Source organism: Microcaecilia unicolor, chromosome 1 (genome assembly GCF_901765095.1).
Source record: "Microcaecilia unicolor chromosome 1, aMicUni1.1, whole genome shotgun sequence".
NCBI classification, from domain to species: domain Eukaryota; kingdom Metazoa; phylum Chordata; class Amphibia; order Gymnophiona; family Siphonopidae; genus Microcaecilia; species Microcaecilia unicolor.
In genome coordinates this window covers 395673496-395690523 of record NC_044031.1, presented here as the reverse complement: position 1 = coordinate 395690523, position 17028 = coordinate 395673496, and the positions used below count along the sequence as shown (strand labels likewise).

The 17028-nt window shown below is 39.3% G+C and overlaps 1 protein-coding gene across 1 annotated transcript in view; it reads right to left on the bottom strand.

The window, feature by feature from the left end:
* Positions 1-17028, bottom strand: part of SYCP2L (synaptonemal complex protein 2 like) — a 331807-nt gene that overhangs the window by 130852 nt on the left and 183927 nt on the right. The window contains 4 exon segments of the mRNA XM_030210982.1: positions 622-671; positions 796-940; positions 6223-6277; positions 9438-9490. Of these exon segments, the coding sequence (XP_030066842.1) occupies positions 622-671; positions 796-940; positions 6223-6277; positions 9438-9490 (303 nt within the window).

The following is a 17028-nucleotide window of genomic DNA, read 5'->3' as shown; positions in this document are numbered from 1 at the left end:
ATAGAAAACAATAAGGAGCAATTATAACCAGTCTTCACCCACCATCTACCCTTCCAACCCCAGCAATAGCAGACCTACTACCCCAAGGAATCCTAATCTACCCTGTTAAAATGTCCAGGGGTACAAAATACAAACTGTTCTGTATGCCCTAGTGGGGGACAAATAAGCTCTACGAAGCACTGTTATGATTTTTTAATCTGTGGATGAAATATAAGTCATCAACGATCTCGATTCAGTCTAGTTCTTCCTGCAATAGAAAATGTCTTCTTAAAAGATGTGCTGGTAGTAGGAATGCACAGAAGCCCCCATGCAAATTTTGCCAGTTGTGGCCAATGTTTTCGCTTGTTTTTCCAAAAAAATCAAAACATTGTCTGCATCGCTCAAACATAAATAACTGCCCAATTGATTAACAGCCTTCAAAGTAGAGAATGACACTGGAACAAAGTTTGTCCCTGTCCCATTCTCTGTGTATTTCGGCAAAAACTGATATGTTGCTGGATGTGTCAATAGTTCTTAGGACAGTCAGACTCGCATATAAAGATTTCATAAGCCTTTTCTTGTAAACTAAACAAAATATTTTATGACTAGTATTTATCTCAAACAATGAAGAAAAGGACTTACTTCGTTTTTCTTATGCTCCTCCGGACTGCTTTCAGATGACAATGGTAAAACTGAGGGGGAAAAATAAACATAAAAGCACAGCTTGGACTCATCAGCATAATAAAGTTTCTTTTTAAGTGAATTGTACTGCTTGCAAGTTTTGACAGCTGCAGTATAAATATAGATCAAGCTTACCTTTCAGTTTACTTCGTGTCCTCGGCTTCCTCCGGCTGTAGTCCGCAGATTTTGATAATGATCTCTTCTGATGTTCCAGGATCCAGCTTTTTTCACTGGGGCTGCTGCTGCCAGTTTCGCCATAAGTATCAGAGAAAAGGTGCTTCTGATAGCCAACAGATAAAACCCAGACAAGAAAAATACCCAAGCAAACCATAGAGATCACTCATTAGGTTCAATATATGCATATATGCTCCAGCACAGCATTTCATATTGTTTAAACAGATCACTCTCTTTAGGATGGTTTTCTACTATTGTGCCACAAGGTGGCAGCTAATACCAATTACACCAATAATTTAGTAATTGGTTATTTGGTTACTTTTTGAAGTCAAGTGCACAGCTGAATTAGAAATCTACTTGCATAAAGACCATCTGATCAAGCATTCCCCAACAGACAACAGCTTGGTAAGGAAGAGCAGACATCAGGAAAGCCACTGTTTATCAGGGAATGCCCGAGGAAGAAGCTACTGCTATTAGCAACAATTATCTATGGAAAATGAAATCTGCTTAATGTTGTAGAAATTTAGAAATACATAAGAGAACACCTTTGATTAAAGGTTTTACTGTATGAAATTTTTAAATTTAAAACAATCACCAAGGAACGTTTTCCTGGAAATGTCAACCCAATAACCATAAGCATGGATTAGATGTGGCTTAGTACAAGTGTGATGTGCTGAGTGAAAGATCTGGGTTTGAGCTAAGCTTCAGCTCCCCAGACTGGCTGTGCTATGGAGAAGGAAAAGTGTCTTACTCATTACATGATGGTGACAAATAATGGCTGGAGTTTGGAATTGCCAAGTTCCTGAAGCATGGTCCCTAGTCTAGGATTACAGCTTTAATGCATTCATACAGGAGGATGCGCCATATTACCTTTACAGTGCTTCCAGAGTATAATGCTTCCAGAGTATAATGTTTAAAAACACCTCTCCCTGCCCTAGAGAGGCATTTAGGGGCCCTTTTACTAAGTTGCATTACCAGGCACAGTCTAGTTTACTGTGCTAAATCAGGGGACTTTGCAGTAAAAACATCACATTAGCTGCCTAATACAGGATTAGGCCAGGTCTTAGTGTGGCTGTGACAACTAGTACATCACTCTTCAGGACCGGTGTCACGAAACACCTAGCCACTCGCCTGGGGTTACCCCACGGCCACTTAGAGGGTCTATCCCCAGTTCAGCTCAGGTCAGCCTGAACCTGCCACTTGTGCTCCACACTAGCACCCTCCTCCCACCGACTGGATCACAACTGCCTCTGGGTGAGTCTCCCGCTCTCAAATTATCCCCAGTGATTTCCAGGTTACTGGAGCCATACTCCCAGTGGTCCCCCAGTTCCTAGAAAGCACTCACAGACCCAACACACAAACCCACCAGGATTCTTTATCAGTCCAGACAGGCAGAGTCAACAAACTAAATAGGTTTATTGTCACACTGGAACAATGAACAAAAAAAACATGCAATCAGCAAACAACAACAAGTAACTGAATTATGGATCAATTATAACGCTAACTAAACATTTGCTTACTTCCTAGAAAGTACCTGGGGAAATGAGGGCATATAATTCACCAAGCCTCAGCAAAGAGATCTGTCTCTCTTTTCTCCCGGGCTAAGATTGAAGCAACAGCCAGCAACAACCGTTGGGTAATTTCAAACTTCAGGCCACAGCTCAGTCAACAAGTTTTAAAAGTATACTGCTCACAGTATTGTAGATTCACTTCTTCACTAAGTGAAACTAAAAGAGGGCATGCACTTTTCTATAACAGCTTTAATACAAAACATGCACCACTTGCTGGCCAAACTAGAGAAATGCACTTCAAGTTAATAAAGGCAATTTTACAGGTTTAAAACACACTTCTGTCACAACCAGCTTAACCATTGGACCAGGTGATGCACGGGCTCAGCGCACTGGTGATAAAGGGTGCTAATATCCCCAATTCTCAAACGTCAACTAGTCTAATTGTTAAGCTTTTTCTTCCCTTTCCTTCCCAAGGGTCTGGCATCTCTCCCTCTTTCCTTCACAACATTGCCTCTCCCCAACTCTCCCCAGTCCCCATGTCTAGGTCTCTCTCCCCCTTCCACACACACTCTCCCCGTGGGTCCAGCATCTCTGCCCTCCTTCGCTCCAGCATCCTGCCCACAGGAAATTGCATCAGAGGAAGTGGGACATGGCAGAGGGAAGACCCAGGGCCTGGCCAAAGACAGCCTGAGAATACTGCTGTTGCTACTGTTAACTCAAACTTACGGTTACAGGAGGAGGGAAGGAGACAAGAGCAGTGATGCCTGACTCGCAGGGAGCAGAGTGTGGAGGGGGAGAGAACGGCTGAACCCACAGCGGGAAAGGAAGCGATGCGGTGGAGGAGTGGTCACAGATGTAAGCTGACTCAGGGCCCCATAATCCCTTGAGCCAACCCTGAGAGTTTTTACCATCTGCTAGCTCTCCTGACTGTTGCTAGTGCAGCAAAAACTTACCATCTCAGGATAATGGTTGTGGTGTGGCAGTACTGTTCTCCCCATCACACTTGTCACAGCAGCACCTCCCCCACACCCCAGTTCACATTACCATGCCTTCCTGCACTTCTGATCCACATTACCATGCCCTTTTGCACAACCAGCCCCTGAGACACAGGAAGAAGTCATGGGTGTTCCGTCTATACAATGGTGATATTCAGCCATTAGCCATAGAGATACGTGGTTTAACTTAGGATAGAAATCCTACATTAAACCACTTAGATATACAGAGAGCAGCTATATATTGCCACTGTACACAGCTGCCAGCAGTGAGCACTTTGAAACATATATTCTGTGCTATAGCCTTATTCAGATATTCAGTGCTGCTATATAGGCTTTTTTGTTGTTGTTGTTTTATTAAGAGACCCTTTTCCTAAAGCTTAGATCAAGCTTGGTGCGTGCTAACATCAGCATGTGCTAAGTGCTAAAAAGCCCATTATATACCTATAGACTTCTTAGAATTTAGCGCTCATTAGGCTTTGATAAGAGGGCCCCTAAACACCATGGCCTGAGTTTCAACACACTCACTGCCGAAGCTGAATACGGGACTTGTTATTAGAAAGGTGCTCTCTCAATTCTGCCATTTGTGACGTTTTGCATTTGTATTGCTTACTAGCTAAAACCTTTCGTTTCATTATTTATTATTTTTAAGTTGATATTCTTAAGTGCAGGAGTACCTTAAAAAGATCCTTTGATGCCATAGTTTGGCCTACCTTATACCCTCCCCCACTCCAAGTTCTGCTTTATAGTTTAATTAAGGCCATGAAAAAAATGGAATCCACCTAAAAAATAAGGCTAAAAATTAATTTTCATGATGCAACCCCCTCTCCCAATATACAATTAATTTTAGGACCACGCTACAGCACTCAATTACTTTGAAAAATACAGAATATAAACCTCTAGAATCAGCAAAACTAGACATGAGGCAACAACAGGTGGTGTTAGTATCACAAGTCATCTGGGCCTGGCTGAACAGTATGCGAGTTTTAAAGGTAACTGAGACATGATATAAGAACACAATAAAAAGCATGACAATAAAATGCTGTTTGGAGGTGCAGTAAGAGCAGTCTCCATACAAAAGATACAGCACTGGAGGTTGAGAATGTGGGTACTAGAAGACCAACTAGAAGACAAACGCATGAAGCAATTCTTTCCAAGAGAGACTTTCTGCAACCTGATACAATCAATGGTAATAAGCCAACTAGATTACTGCAATGGAATCTATGCAGGATGCAAAGAACAAACCTTAAAGAAACTTTACACTGCTCAAAACACGGCAGCTAGGCTTATATTTGGAAAAACATGATTTGAAAGTGCAAAACTCCTCCGCAAAAAACTACACTGGCTCCCAATCAAGGTACGCATTGCCTTCAAGATATGCACAATCGTTCACAAAATCACCCATGGCGAAGCCCCCGGATACATGACTGACCTTATTGACCTACCAACCAGAAACGCATCCAAATTAACACGAACATATTTAAATCTACACTACCCAAGCTGTAAAGGACTTAAATACAAATCTACTTACGCATCCAGCTTTTCTTACATAAGTACAAAACTGTGGAACGAGCTACCAAATGCTTTGAAAAAGATGCACGATTACCTACACTTCTGGAAAATACTAAAAAAACACCCTATTCAAAAAGGTATACCCCACCAATCCAACTTAAATGCCTGATCTCAGCTACACAAGAAATCAAAGCACGTAATGAACATAACACAACTCTTCCGCTCTATGATCCCTAATGTGACTTCTGCCACACGGACTTTATCTTACCACAAACCAATTGTATTTGTTCACACCGGAGTCGGCAAACGCCTCTCCAGTACTATGTAAGCCATATTGAGCCTACAAATAGGTGGTAAAATGTGGGGTACAAATGTAACAAATAAATAAATAAATAAAAATAAACTGACCAGAAGGATTTCTTACACAGTAATACCTTCATTCACAGGCAAACTTTCGATTCCTACAAACAATCAAACTAACTGACCAGAAGGATTTCCTACACAGTAATACCTTCATTCACAGGCAAACTTTCGATTCCTACAAACAATCAAACTAACTGACCAGAAGGATTTCTTACACAGTAATACCTTCATTCACAGGCAAACTTTCGATTCCTACAAACAATCAAACTAACTGACCAGAAGGATTTCCTACACAGTAATACCTTCATTCACAGGCAAACTTTCGATTCCTACAAACAATCAAACTAACTGACCAGAAGGATTTCCTACACAGTAATACCTTCATTCACAGGCAAACTTTCGATTCCTACAAACAATCAAACTAACTGACCAGAAGGATTTCCTACACAGTAATACCTTCATTCACAGGCAAACTTTCGATTCCTACAAATAATCAAACTAACTGACCAGAAGGATTTCTTACACAGTAATACCTTCATTCACAGGCAAACTTTCGATTCCTGCAAACAAGCTGGTGAGTAAACTTGCACATGAAATTTTGCTAGCAAGCTAGCCTGGAAAAATAGGAACACAGTTTTCTACAAATCATAGCAGCTCTCTATTTTTACATTTTAATAAACTTTATTAGACTACCTATGAAAGTTTACTATTAGGAATGGAAAATTGGCAAAAAGGGGTTTGACATGCTAACACACAGTACATGAAGACCCAATAATTTCAGGGTTTCTACATGCATTTATAGGTGATGCCCTGTTTCCAGACCTTTTTGCACATCACTGCATTGGCTGCTAAAACACATCGAAGTGTGGCCAATCTCCATAACACACTAGGCTCTTAGGGCTTTTGCAGGCCATAAGTGTTGCTTGTAGGAATGAAGTGATCAGATAAAAGAACAAAGTTGCAAACTTTTCAGTGATGGGCACATTTGAGAAAAACATGACGACTCTTACCCTTCTCATTTCTGGTGCACTTAAGACAAGTTTCTTTTTTGAACTTTCATTATCCCTAAAATAAATCCAGAAATTAACAAATTAGAACTCTGTAGCAAAGCTGGGCCAAGTATACCGGGGGGGGGAATGAAGACATACAGACAACCTCTATCGAGCCTCCTATACTGTAAAGTAGGGACTCTCAAACCAGTCCTCGGGACACGCCAAGCCAGCCAGGTTTTCAGGATACCCACAACGAATATGCATGAAATATCCATTAAAAGGAGGCAGCACATGTAAATATATCTCAAACGTATTCATTATAAATATTAAAGTCCAGACTGGTTTGGTGTGTCCTGAGGACCAGGTTGAGAATGCCTGCTCTGTGAGGTGATATGACTTTTGACATGCTTCAAGATAGGGGGTGAAAAGGAGGCATGCTTGTTCTAAAGCAGAGAGGATGCAGTTTTATAAAACTTCACTGCCTGACCACTAACTTGCTTCTAACCTCTGAGAGGAAAAACAAACTTGCTCACTCTGTCACTCCCTTTTCCAAACACTATACTGGTGAGAAGAGAATGAACAATTTCATGATGAATCATGAATAAACCCATGGGAACCGGTGCTCTCTTCTTTGAACCTCAGTGGAAAGTATTTTAATATTTTAGGAAGGGAGGCTCATCCAATGGCTTGCAGTATTTTTTCCACACTTGGGATAATTCTATAAATTATGTATGCATACAATTAATGTGCAAAAACTCCAGCAATGAAGGCTCATTCAATCACGGTATCATCTAGGGATTTCTCAATATCAACAGTCTCTTCATTCACCCAGATCCAGTTCAGTAAAGCAAATAATTTTTTTTTAAAAACCTCAGCAGTGCCACTCAAGGTATAACATTTAAAATACCACTGAGATTTCTATACCAACCTCCTTATCAGTCTCAAAATAAGATATTTTGAGACCAATAATGAGGTGGGTATAGAAATCTCAATGGTATTTTAAATGTTATAACCCGAGCATTGCTGAGGTCTTAAGTGTGAAAAACTATTTGCTGTACTTTAGTGGACTGGATCTGAGTGAATGAAGAGACTGCATACAATATCATATATGAGTGTTATGTGCACAAATATGCCTATATGTGCCCAAAGTGCACCTAAGCACTATTCTCTAACTGCACCCATATCTCTGATAGTGCACCCACCTGTCAACTGTGCACTAAGTTACACACATACCTCCAGAACATGGGTGCAAAGATTTATATGAACTCTAGGGCTGTAACTGTAACTGATTTTACTGTGCACTGTATTGTATTTATTTAATAGTTCATTGTAAGCCACTTTGAGGCTGAAAAACTGTGGCAAAAGGTGGGGTATAAATGACCTAAAATAAATAAATATAGGAAGTTATGCTAAGGAAAATAGACTTTTGCAGAATATGTTTTCATATGATACAGAATACTGCTGTGCGATTGGTTTTTCGTTTAGAGGAATATGATAGTATCACTTCATATATGAGGAAACTTCATTGGCTCTCTATCGAGGCGCCTACTGTGTTTAAAACTGTTTGTATGATTTTTCATGTTTTGTATGGTAACACTTCAGAACTGCTCATTCAATTTGTTTTTCAGATTTTTTCTTGCTTATTAAAATTTCTAGCATTTAATGAGTACGGTTTAAGTGCCAATTTGATGCTATGTTCTCTTTGAAATGCACTGCCATCATGTATATGCTTAGAGGTATGTTATATGCAATTGCGCAGAAGGTTGAAAACCTTTTTTTTTAATAAATGTTAAGTTTCTTTTTCTATCATCTTTTTAATTTCATGTAATTACTCATGTTATTGTGAGTTTCTTGTATGTGAACTGCCTTGATCCTCAAGTTGGGAGTAGTGCAGCCCTTGCCCCAGAGCCTACTTTCAAATAGGGCTAGACACAGTGAAATAACACAAACCCCTGCAAAAAGACACCCAAAACCTATACTGAAAACTTACCACACCATAACAGCCCTAACCCACCTATGAAAAGACAGTGCTATAAATATTACAGTGGGACCTAGAGAAGTGTTTCCATAGGTGGTCCTGGAGTACCCCCTTGCCATTCAGGTTTTCAAGCTATCCACGATGAATCTACATGAAAAAGATTTGCATGTAATGGAGGCAGTATATGCAAATCAATGTCATGCATATTTATTGTGGATATCCTGAAACTAAAGCTGGTCTAGAAAATGTAAATAAAGGATAAAGGATATTTTTATCTTACAACATACCAAGGACAAAATGAATACATTTCCCAATGAAAGGCTAGCTCATTTCAGTTAAAAGTGCATTTGCATGCCTTTTACTCATTCAAGAGCAATCACTATATCACACACTTGACAGGCAGGGAAAATTAGTAAAGCAGTTTAACCAATTAATGAGGCTGTAATCCTGAATAATCAGGATACAAACTCGTTATATTCAAACAATTTTTTTTTTATTCTTCATAAACAAGAATTTAGGTAATAATGAGCTGCCTAGTAAGTTTGGGCTAAGATCCAATGCCTCCAGATATGAACTGAGTATGGAGTGGAGGAGTGGCTTAATGGTTAGTGCAGCAGTTTGTAGATCTGGGCAACTGGATACGATTCCCACATCTGCCTAACAGTCAGCAGTGGGTTGAGACCCTGAGGAACCAGGCTCTGTGTGACCCTGGGTAAGTCACTTAGCCCCCACTGCCCCAGGTACAATATACTACTTAGATTGTGAGCCCATTAGGAACAGTGACAGTACCTGTAATGAAAAACTGTAAATCACTTAGGTCTAGGCAATAAATAAATAAATAAATGGACCGACTAATCCAGTGCAAATCAAGAGCCTAGAGCTGGGACCAGTACAATTCAGTGAACTCAATGTTAATTAATGAGGCCAGTAGAATTCAATACCTCAACTCAAACCATACTGCATAATTATATAACATCCTAACCCACCGGGGAGGCAATAAAAGGATGCCTGCCAACTTAAATGTAAAAAAAGTCAGCCTCTATACAAGTGCCTATCACTCTTTTTGTGGCTGTGACTCCAAGGTTGAGGCCAAATAAAATTGTGTGACCCCCCTGCAGGTGCAGAATGATGCAACTATGGAGAGCACAACCAGGGCATGGCCTCAAATGCCAGGTTTCTGACCCCATTTGGCACCCAAACTTATTGAGTAAGATGCAAAAAAGAAACATACGTTCAAATCTTTATAGCATGTTACCTGTGTGCAGTTTCTTTCTTGGGGGTGAAAATTTTATTTTTTGCTTCCAGAACCTAAAATCAACAAAGGCAAAGCAGTAAGAGTAAATTGGAGTCAGAGCCAAGTCCATGTAGCTCAGGACCCAGTTTCAAATAGCAAAACTGGAGAACATAGTTAAATGCTCCATTCCAGGATGATCCTTGCAAACTTTTGCTCGATAGTATCATCAGATGCTCCTTGACTTTGTATTCTGTGAGTGAATAGTAGTTACCTATACACTTATTTCTACACACAGAAGTAAACTTTAAAACAGTCATATCTAATTCCCCATCTAACATCCTTTTTTCATGGAAAACATTAATTTTGAACCACACCTCATATGGAACTCATGTCCTTCTCCTTGCCGATTGCGTAGCCAGATGCCAAATTTAGGGTAAGCACGAAAATGTCCTGACCCCATCCCCTCCCATTCTCTACCACCTCCCCAACTCAATATATAAATACCTGAGCTGACAGGGATCTTCTCCAAAGGCACCCAGAACTCCCTGCTGCAAAGTTTGGCATTTGGTGACAGTGTTCCTGAGCCACTAGCACTGCCACCCAAGCACATGTTCAGTTTTCACATATGGCATTGGTGGCTCAGAAATGCTACAGCTGATTGCTTGGTGGCTGGGAATTCCTGCCAGCTACCACAAATGTGTGCTGCTGTTGGAGGTCCTGAGGCCCAAGTGCATGGGGCCATGCCCAACCAGGCTCATCTGTTATGCTACTGCTCCTCTCCCTCTTTATGGCTCTTCTTTGCATTGTTTTTCTCGGTATTCGTATTTTATAAGGTACTTATAAGCTGCAAAACTGACTTAAATCATTCTGTATGGAGGTGGCATCTACAATCTTTATATAAAACTTATAAATCATACATACTACCACCCTTTTAGTGAAGAACTGACCAGAATTTCTCACAGTATTCAAGACATTACTGCACAATGGACAGGCAAAAGGGCATTCCGGGTTCCACTGCTTGGAGATTCTCTTTTAAGCCCCAATATTCCTCTAGCCTTTAGGTCTCCCAATGCACACAAGATGCATTTTTTTTCAAAAGCATCCTCAAAGTACTTAATGAAATGAAGAAACTTAAACCTATCAGATACAGGAGGCAACAAACAGTCTGTGCACTGCTATGTAAAGCAGGATCGGTCCGCCATTAGGCACGTCTAGGCAGTTGCCTAAGGCAGCAATTTCATGAGGCAGCAAAGAGGATATGCAGTTAAAGCAAAACAAGAGGTACTGACAAACACACAGATTCAAAGAACCATCAGTACATAATGTAACTTACAATTGTATAGCACATTTGTGTGGTAATGATGAATACTGTGTTTAATTATCACAATCTTTTTTTTTTTTTTTTTTTTGGGGGGGGGGGGGGGGGGGAATGCAAGATAAAGGCCTGAGAGTTGGGCGGTGGAAAACAAAGCTGAAGGTTCACCTAAGACACCCACCACCCTTGAATCTGTTCTACAGCAGAGCTATAAGGACAGTTTTCCTTTCATTACTGCCTAATGAAACATTATCAGAGATGTGTTGGTAAACTAACAGAATAATGCAGGTAAGTTTTAACCAAAAAGAGGTGGTACAACAATCAACGCCATGATTTCTATAAGTACAGTGCTACTTTACTCAGGGAAAGGCTAATTACTGCCTTCAGGGAAAAATTCTCAAAGGACTACACAAGCATGCTTATTCATGTGTGGCATTTCAAAACTCTCTCTTCCCAATGGTTGTAGATATATATATATATATATATATATATATACTTTTACAACATGCAGAACTAGCTGTGGAGGGACAAAAAAGGGGCAGATCAGGGTTAAAATAATTCTAGCACGTTGGCCCATATTTTCAAAGGAAATTTAACTAATAGGTCAAGCTGTGCAGACACTAAAAATTGCCCTTAAAATACTTTAATCTTCTTAGCCCCTACACACCACTGCGTTTTCTTTGATCAGTCGACCACAACCTTCTTACCCTTCCATCCCCTACATAACTCCGGCTAACAACTACCTGTGACACCACCGCTTTCAGTTACATTGGTCCTAAACTTTGGAACAATCTTTCTTCAAATATCTGTAATCAACCTACTCTCCAGACCTTTGCATGAGCCCTGAAGACCAATCTATTCACTTTAACCTTCCCTTCTACCTCATGATGCAAATATATATATATATATATATATATATATATATATATATTTAATTATAAGAGTTTTTTTTATTGCATGTATACCACTGTTTTTAATTTTTTTATTTTTTATGTAAACCACTCAATGTTTATTTGGTTAGGCCACAGCGGTATATCAAGTTTTATGAAATAAACAACTTTATAAACTAATTTGCCAGTCAAAACAAATTCATCCATTTACTGTAGGTTTTGTCTACCTTTGGAAGTGAGTGATGGCCAAGAGGGAGAGAGTAGTTACTTGAATATTGGTTACAGAGGTCTGCTACAATAGTTAAATCTGGCGTCGATAAAATGGGTTAAATTGTTTCACCACTGACTGCACCAATATGATTTTATTGAGTTTCATGAATTTAATTACATCTTTTAGGACCATCCCCATTTTATGTACTGAGGTTTGTACAGGTTGACCAGTTAAGTATTTTCTGTAGTGTATTACGAGCCTACAGAGGTGAGGTAGATGGATCTACTTGGTTACAAATGATCAAAAAGGAACAGCTCAGGGGACTGTCAGGAAATTCTATCAAATATAGAAAGTATCCTTGTGAGAGAGAAAGGGAGACAGTCTGTTTTCTGTCTCCCTGGGAATAGCTGGTTGTAAGAAAAACCAGCAACCTATAGACCTACTTTCAGGATTCACCAATGAGGAAAAAGGAAGCCTGTCTCAGACCCTGAGCCCAGTGGTAGTGAAAGATGATGACCAAGAGTTTATATGGTAGTGCTTCTATTCACACCAACTCAATGATGTACATAAAAATAAGTACATTAAAAAAAAAAAAAAAAAAGAAACAGCATCAAACTCTAACCTATCATTTGTTGAAGCTGTTTCTAAAGGTGACTAGCTGTGAAAATGAAAGGGAGAAAGGCAGAGCACTTCACAACCAATGCTAATCCAGGGAGCTCATAGAAGAGGAGAGAAGAAAAAGAACAGTCCACTCTTTAGCCAAGTGGATTCAAGGCGGATTATAAAAAAAATGCAAATACTCACCACAATTCAAAATTAAAACATATATACATAAAAATATTTTTATAATAACTTTTTCAATCACCACCGATTCAAGAAAATATAAATTAAAACAATGATTTAAACATAATGATCTATTAGAATGTGGAAAAGTTAGAAGAGGAATCATATGAAATGGTGCCAATTTATGCAGAATTTTAAAAACAAAACAGACTTTAAATTGGAGCTGGGAATCTTAACGGCAGCCAATGAAAGTTATACAAAGCTGGAGTAATTCTATCATATTTCCACAACTTGCAAATCACTCTCACTGCCATATTTTCTAGTTGAAGTTTATAACAGTTTTGCAGTTAGCCCTGTGTAGAGGATATTGCAATAGTCTAGTTGACTTAAAAGACCTAATCAAAATTTGAAATTGAGCTTTATGGAAGTAAGATCAAATACACCTAAGCAAGCAAGCATAACTTCCAAAATACTGTAGAAACCACTACATTAACTTGATTTTCCACTGTGAACATACAGTAGGATCTAGAATAACTCCTAGAATTTTCAGGGTTGATTCAAAGGAAGTGTGATCTTGTCAAAAACTAAATTCTGGTGTATCCAGCCACAAATGTTAAGGACCCTATTTATAAAGGCACGCTAAAAATTAGCACACGCTAACCGTGTAGATACCCATAATATTCCTATGGGTGTCTACACGGTTAGCGCGTGCTAATTTTTAGTGTGCGCTAAAAAACACTAATGTGTCTTTGTAAACAGGGTACTTAGATTTTACCTTATTCAGTCTCAATTTACAAGATATTGACTAAGCTTACACATTAAAAAAAAAAATTCTTCATAGTCTGGAAGGTACTCAAAGGATCAGATATAGCTGGAACTAGGACTATATCATCAGCATAAATGAAGTAATAAACATCTATATTCAATAATTGCTCATCAAAGGACATCATTAAAACATTTTAAAAAGCAAGTAACAAAGATGAGCTGTGTAGCACTCCACAAGTTGCTTTCCAAGAATCAGATATGGCTCCATTCATCTTAACACTATAAATTCTATAGGGCAAAGTCCTCTGAACCAAGTTAATTCTTTACCAGAAATTTCTAGCTTTTGTTAACAAATTATGGCCCACTAAATCAAATGCAGCTGACACAAACTGTATGACTTGTTCTTTAATTGACAATATTCTGATCTCAGAAATCATGCTTTTATTTATTTACATACTTGACACATTGCTAGGCTTAGGAAAGTTCACAGCGGTGACCATAAAGTGAGAAGTAAAGTTTCAGTACTATACGTCCTACAAAATCCAGATTGCACTGCACATAAACAATTAGTGCATCTTAAAAGAAAAAGTTGAAAATTGTAGGGAAACAAACCCTTCCAATTTTTTTCTGAAAACTAGGTAAAACTAGCTATTGATCTGTAATTAGAAACCTTATTTAAATCAGAATTTACATTTTTTGGTATTGGTGTTAATACTATATGTTAACACACTAAAAACTCCAGCAATGTACCAAAAACCTTGCTTATTATTGTTACAGCACTTTACACATCAGTTGACATAAGTCATCTGACTACACTCATATCCATCAACACTCATTCACCACTCACCCTTACTGTCTACCCTTAATTTCAAATATCGGTAAACAATATGAACATATACAATGTAGAATAGACATAAAATGACGCATGATATTCATACCACAATTCACCAATATAGGCTTAAAAGCAGTAACTATCTGTCATGGTTCTTGCCTGTATTTTAAACTCTGTAATAGAAGAACAAACGTCACAATCGCAGAAATTGACTGACAGGAACACCCTTCTTCAAACTAGTGTGGTGGAAACTTTGATAATGCAATAGGGTGTTCCTGTCAAATAGATTCATTACTCGAGGGGACCCCATGAGGGTCCTTAGAAGCGCATACAAAAGGACCCTATATGCCCACCGCCCGTGGCTATTTTTACCCCAACAAAAACCTCCTCACCGCATGATGGCATGTGTCATTCCATATTCTCAAAAGGCTGCTGCTATCAGTGCCATTATACACAAGTACTGGCATGTTCTGATGGTTCACCCCGAGTTCAGCGAGCACCCCAAAGCAGCGTACAGATGACAAGCAAACATAAGCGAGTTACTTAAGAGACCTAGTAGAGATACTGGCAGGGGCAGGCATTTCCCGTGTGGGGGGTGCGTGGACTGCCAGTATTCTTGCGATACCAGTGAGGTCATCGCCCCCCATACTAACAATAAAAAAAATTTTTTGAGACAAATTACCACATGTACCAGCGAACGAGTGATTTATTGCATCATATGCCCATGCGATCTGTACTATATTGGCCATATAAAAAGACAATTGAAAAGCAGATTAGCTGAACACATCAGCAATTTGCGTCATAACAAGCAGGAAAATCCAATAGTGGCCCATTGGCAACAATGTAACCACTCAATTGATCAGCTTTGCTGTGTCATATTGGTGCAAGTGCCTCCCCTTACTCATGAAGATATTAGTGCTTGTTTGCTGGTACTTGAACAACGTTACATTTTTACCTGGGGGACGGTGACCCCGTTCAGCCTCAATCGTGAGGTCGAATGGGTTTGATGTGGTGACCCTTTAATGTTGTGGGCATGGTTTCCCTCGCCAGATGTTGAAAAAGGAAAAGTTCCGCCCTAGTAGCGCAGCTCAGTGATGTGATCCCTGACCCCCGCTGGAACGAGTATCCTTCCGGCAGGCATTCGCATATGAGTATAATAGTAAGTGATGAGGTTGTTGATTAACACTGTGTTGATAAGGTATGTACAGAATCTATATTAATAGCGATATTATTGCAATACTGTAGATGAAACGCTGGTTCCTCCTGAGGAAGTGTCGAAATGCGGTCCAGCATCGGGGAACCGCTTTTGAGTATGAACAGTAAAGTGTTTCTGCCGTGAAGGTAATTTCAGTAGTCTCTCACCCAGGCCTCATACCAACAGTGATAAAGGAGATCTGACAATGGAAATGAACCACAAAGTTAGGGCATTCTGTTTAATAGGACAATCACAACGTAGTGGGCAATATGCCCTAACTTCATGGTTCATTTTCATTATTCCATATTAAACACATAAGAACCATTCTGACCCCTGAGGCAGGCGTTTGTACGCCGAAACACGGCCCATGTTGGGTCATTTTCAGATTAAAGGACGACCGTTATCTCTATCCTGAAGGCCCAGTATACAAAGCAAGGAATAAAAATAACAACCCATAAAGCAGAAGACTGAATAAAAAACACTTAGAATTAGTAGAACAAGAAAAGACAAAACACAGATGTACAGGCAACAAGTAGGGCAGGGAAGCAATAGCACAATAATTTCAATAAACAAACAGGCTATGGATAACAAGAAACAAAATGGAGGCAGTCACATAGGCAGGGGAAGGGACAGAGGGAGAAAGGGCAAAAATGAACAGTGGCCCAGAAAATTCATGAGAAGACTCAGGAGAATAACCAAGTTCTCAAAGACACTTTGAACTGCTTCACTGAACTCTCCAAATGAACATCAGCAGGAAACTGATTTCAGAGAACAAGAGCAAGACAACGAAAGGCTGAGGAACAAGAAGAATCAGGATGAAACACGGATACTGGAATGACTACAAGTGAGCTAGCTGTTGAGAAGTGCAATGAGTGGCTGGGGACACAAGGCACCAACATCAAAGATAGATATAATGGATAACTGCTATATAGAGCTTTATGAGTGAGAAGCAAAACTGTAAATTTTATCTTAGAGGAAATTCAAAGCCAATGTTGGGCCTGAAAGAGAGGAGTAACAAACAGATCTGTAAGCACCATAGATTAATTTAACTGCAGTGTTCTGAACTATCTGAAGTCTGTGAATAAAGTATAAAGGACACCCAGCAAGAAGGGAGTTACAATTGTCCAAACGGTTAAGTATGACAGAGCAAAGCAATGTTTTGAGGGCTCATCAAGGAATGGCTTAAGGAATCTTAGTTTCTGTAAATCATGAAATGATTATTGCACAACATGGGGGATACGAGGAGCAAAAGATAAAGAAATATTTAAAAATACCGTCAAGGATTGGGATCATGTCTTTGAAAGGCAGTGGAGTAGAATCAATAAATAAGTGAGAGGGAGGTAAAGTTTAGAGCCACAGAAACCAGATTGCTTCAGTTTTAGTGAGATTGAAAATCATATTTTGTGTAATCCATGATGTAACCTCAGCAAGACTGATTGATCTATAATGTAAACCAAGCAAGGAAGAGGGAAAAAAAAACAGTATTGGTAAAGTTACCTCTCTTTACTTTGGAACAAATTTGAGATACTAAGCTAGCTTGTTACCCAAGTAGTGACCCTGTGGTCAGATAATTTGGAGCTTAAAATCTGGCATAAATTGTGCAAAGTAGACAAATTAATGA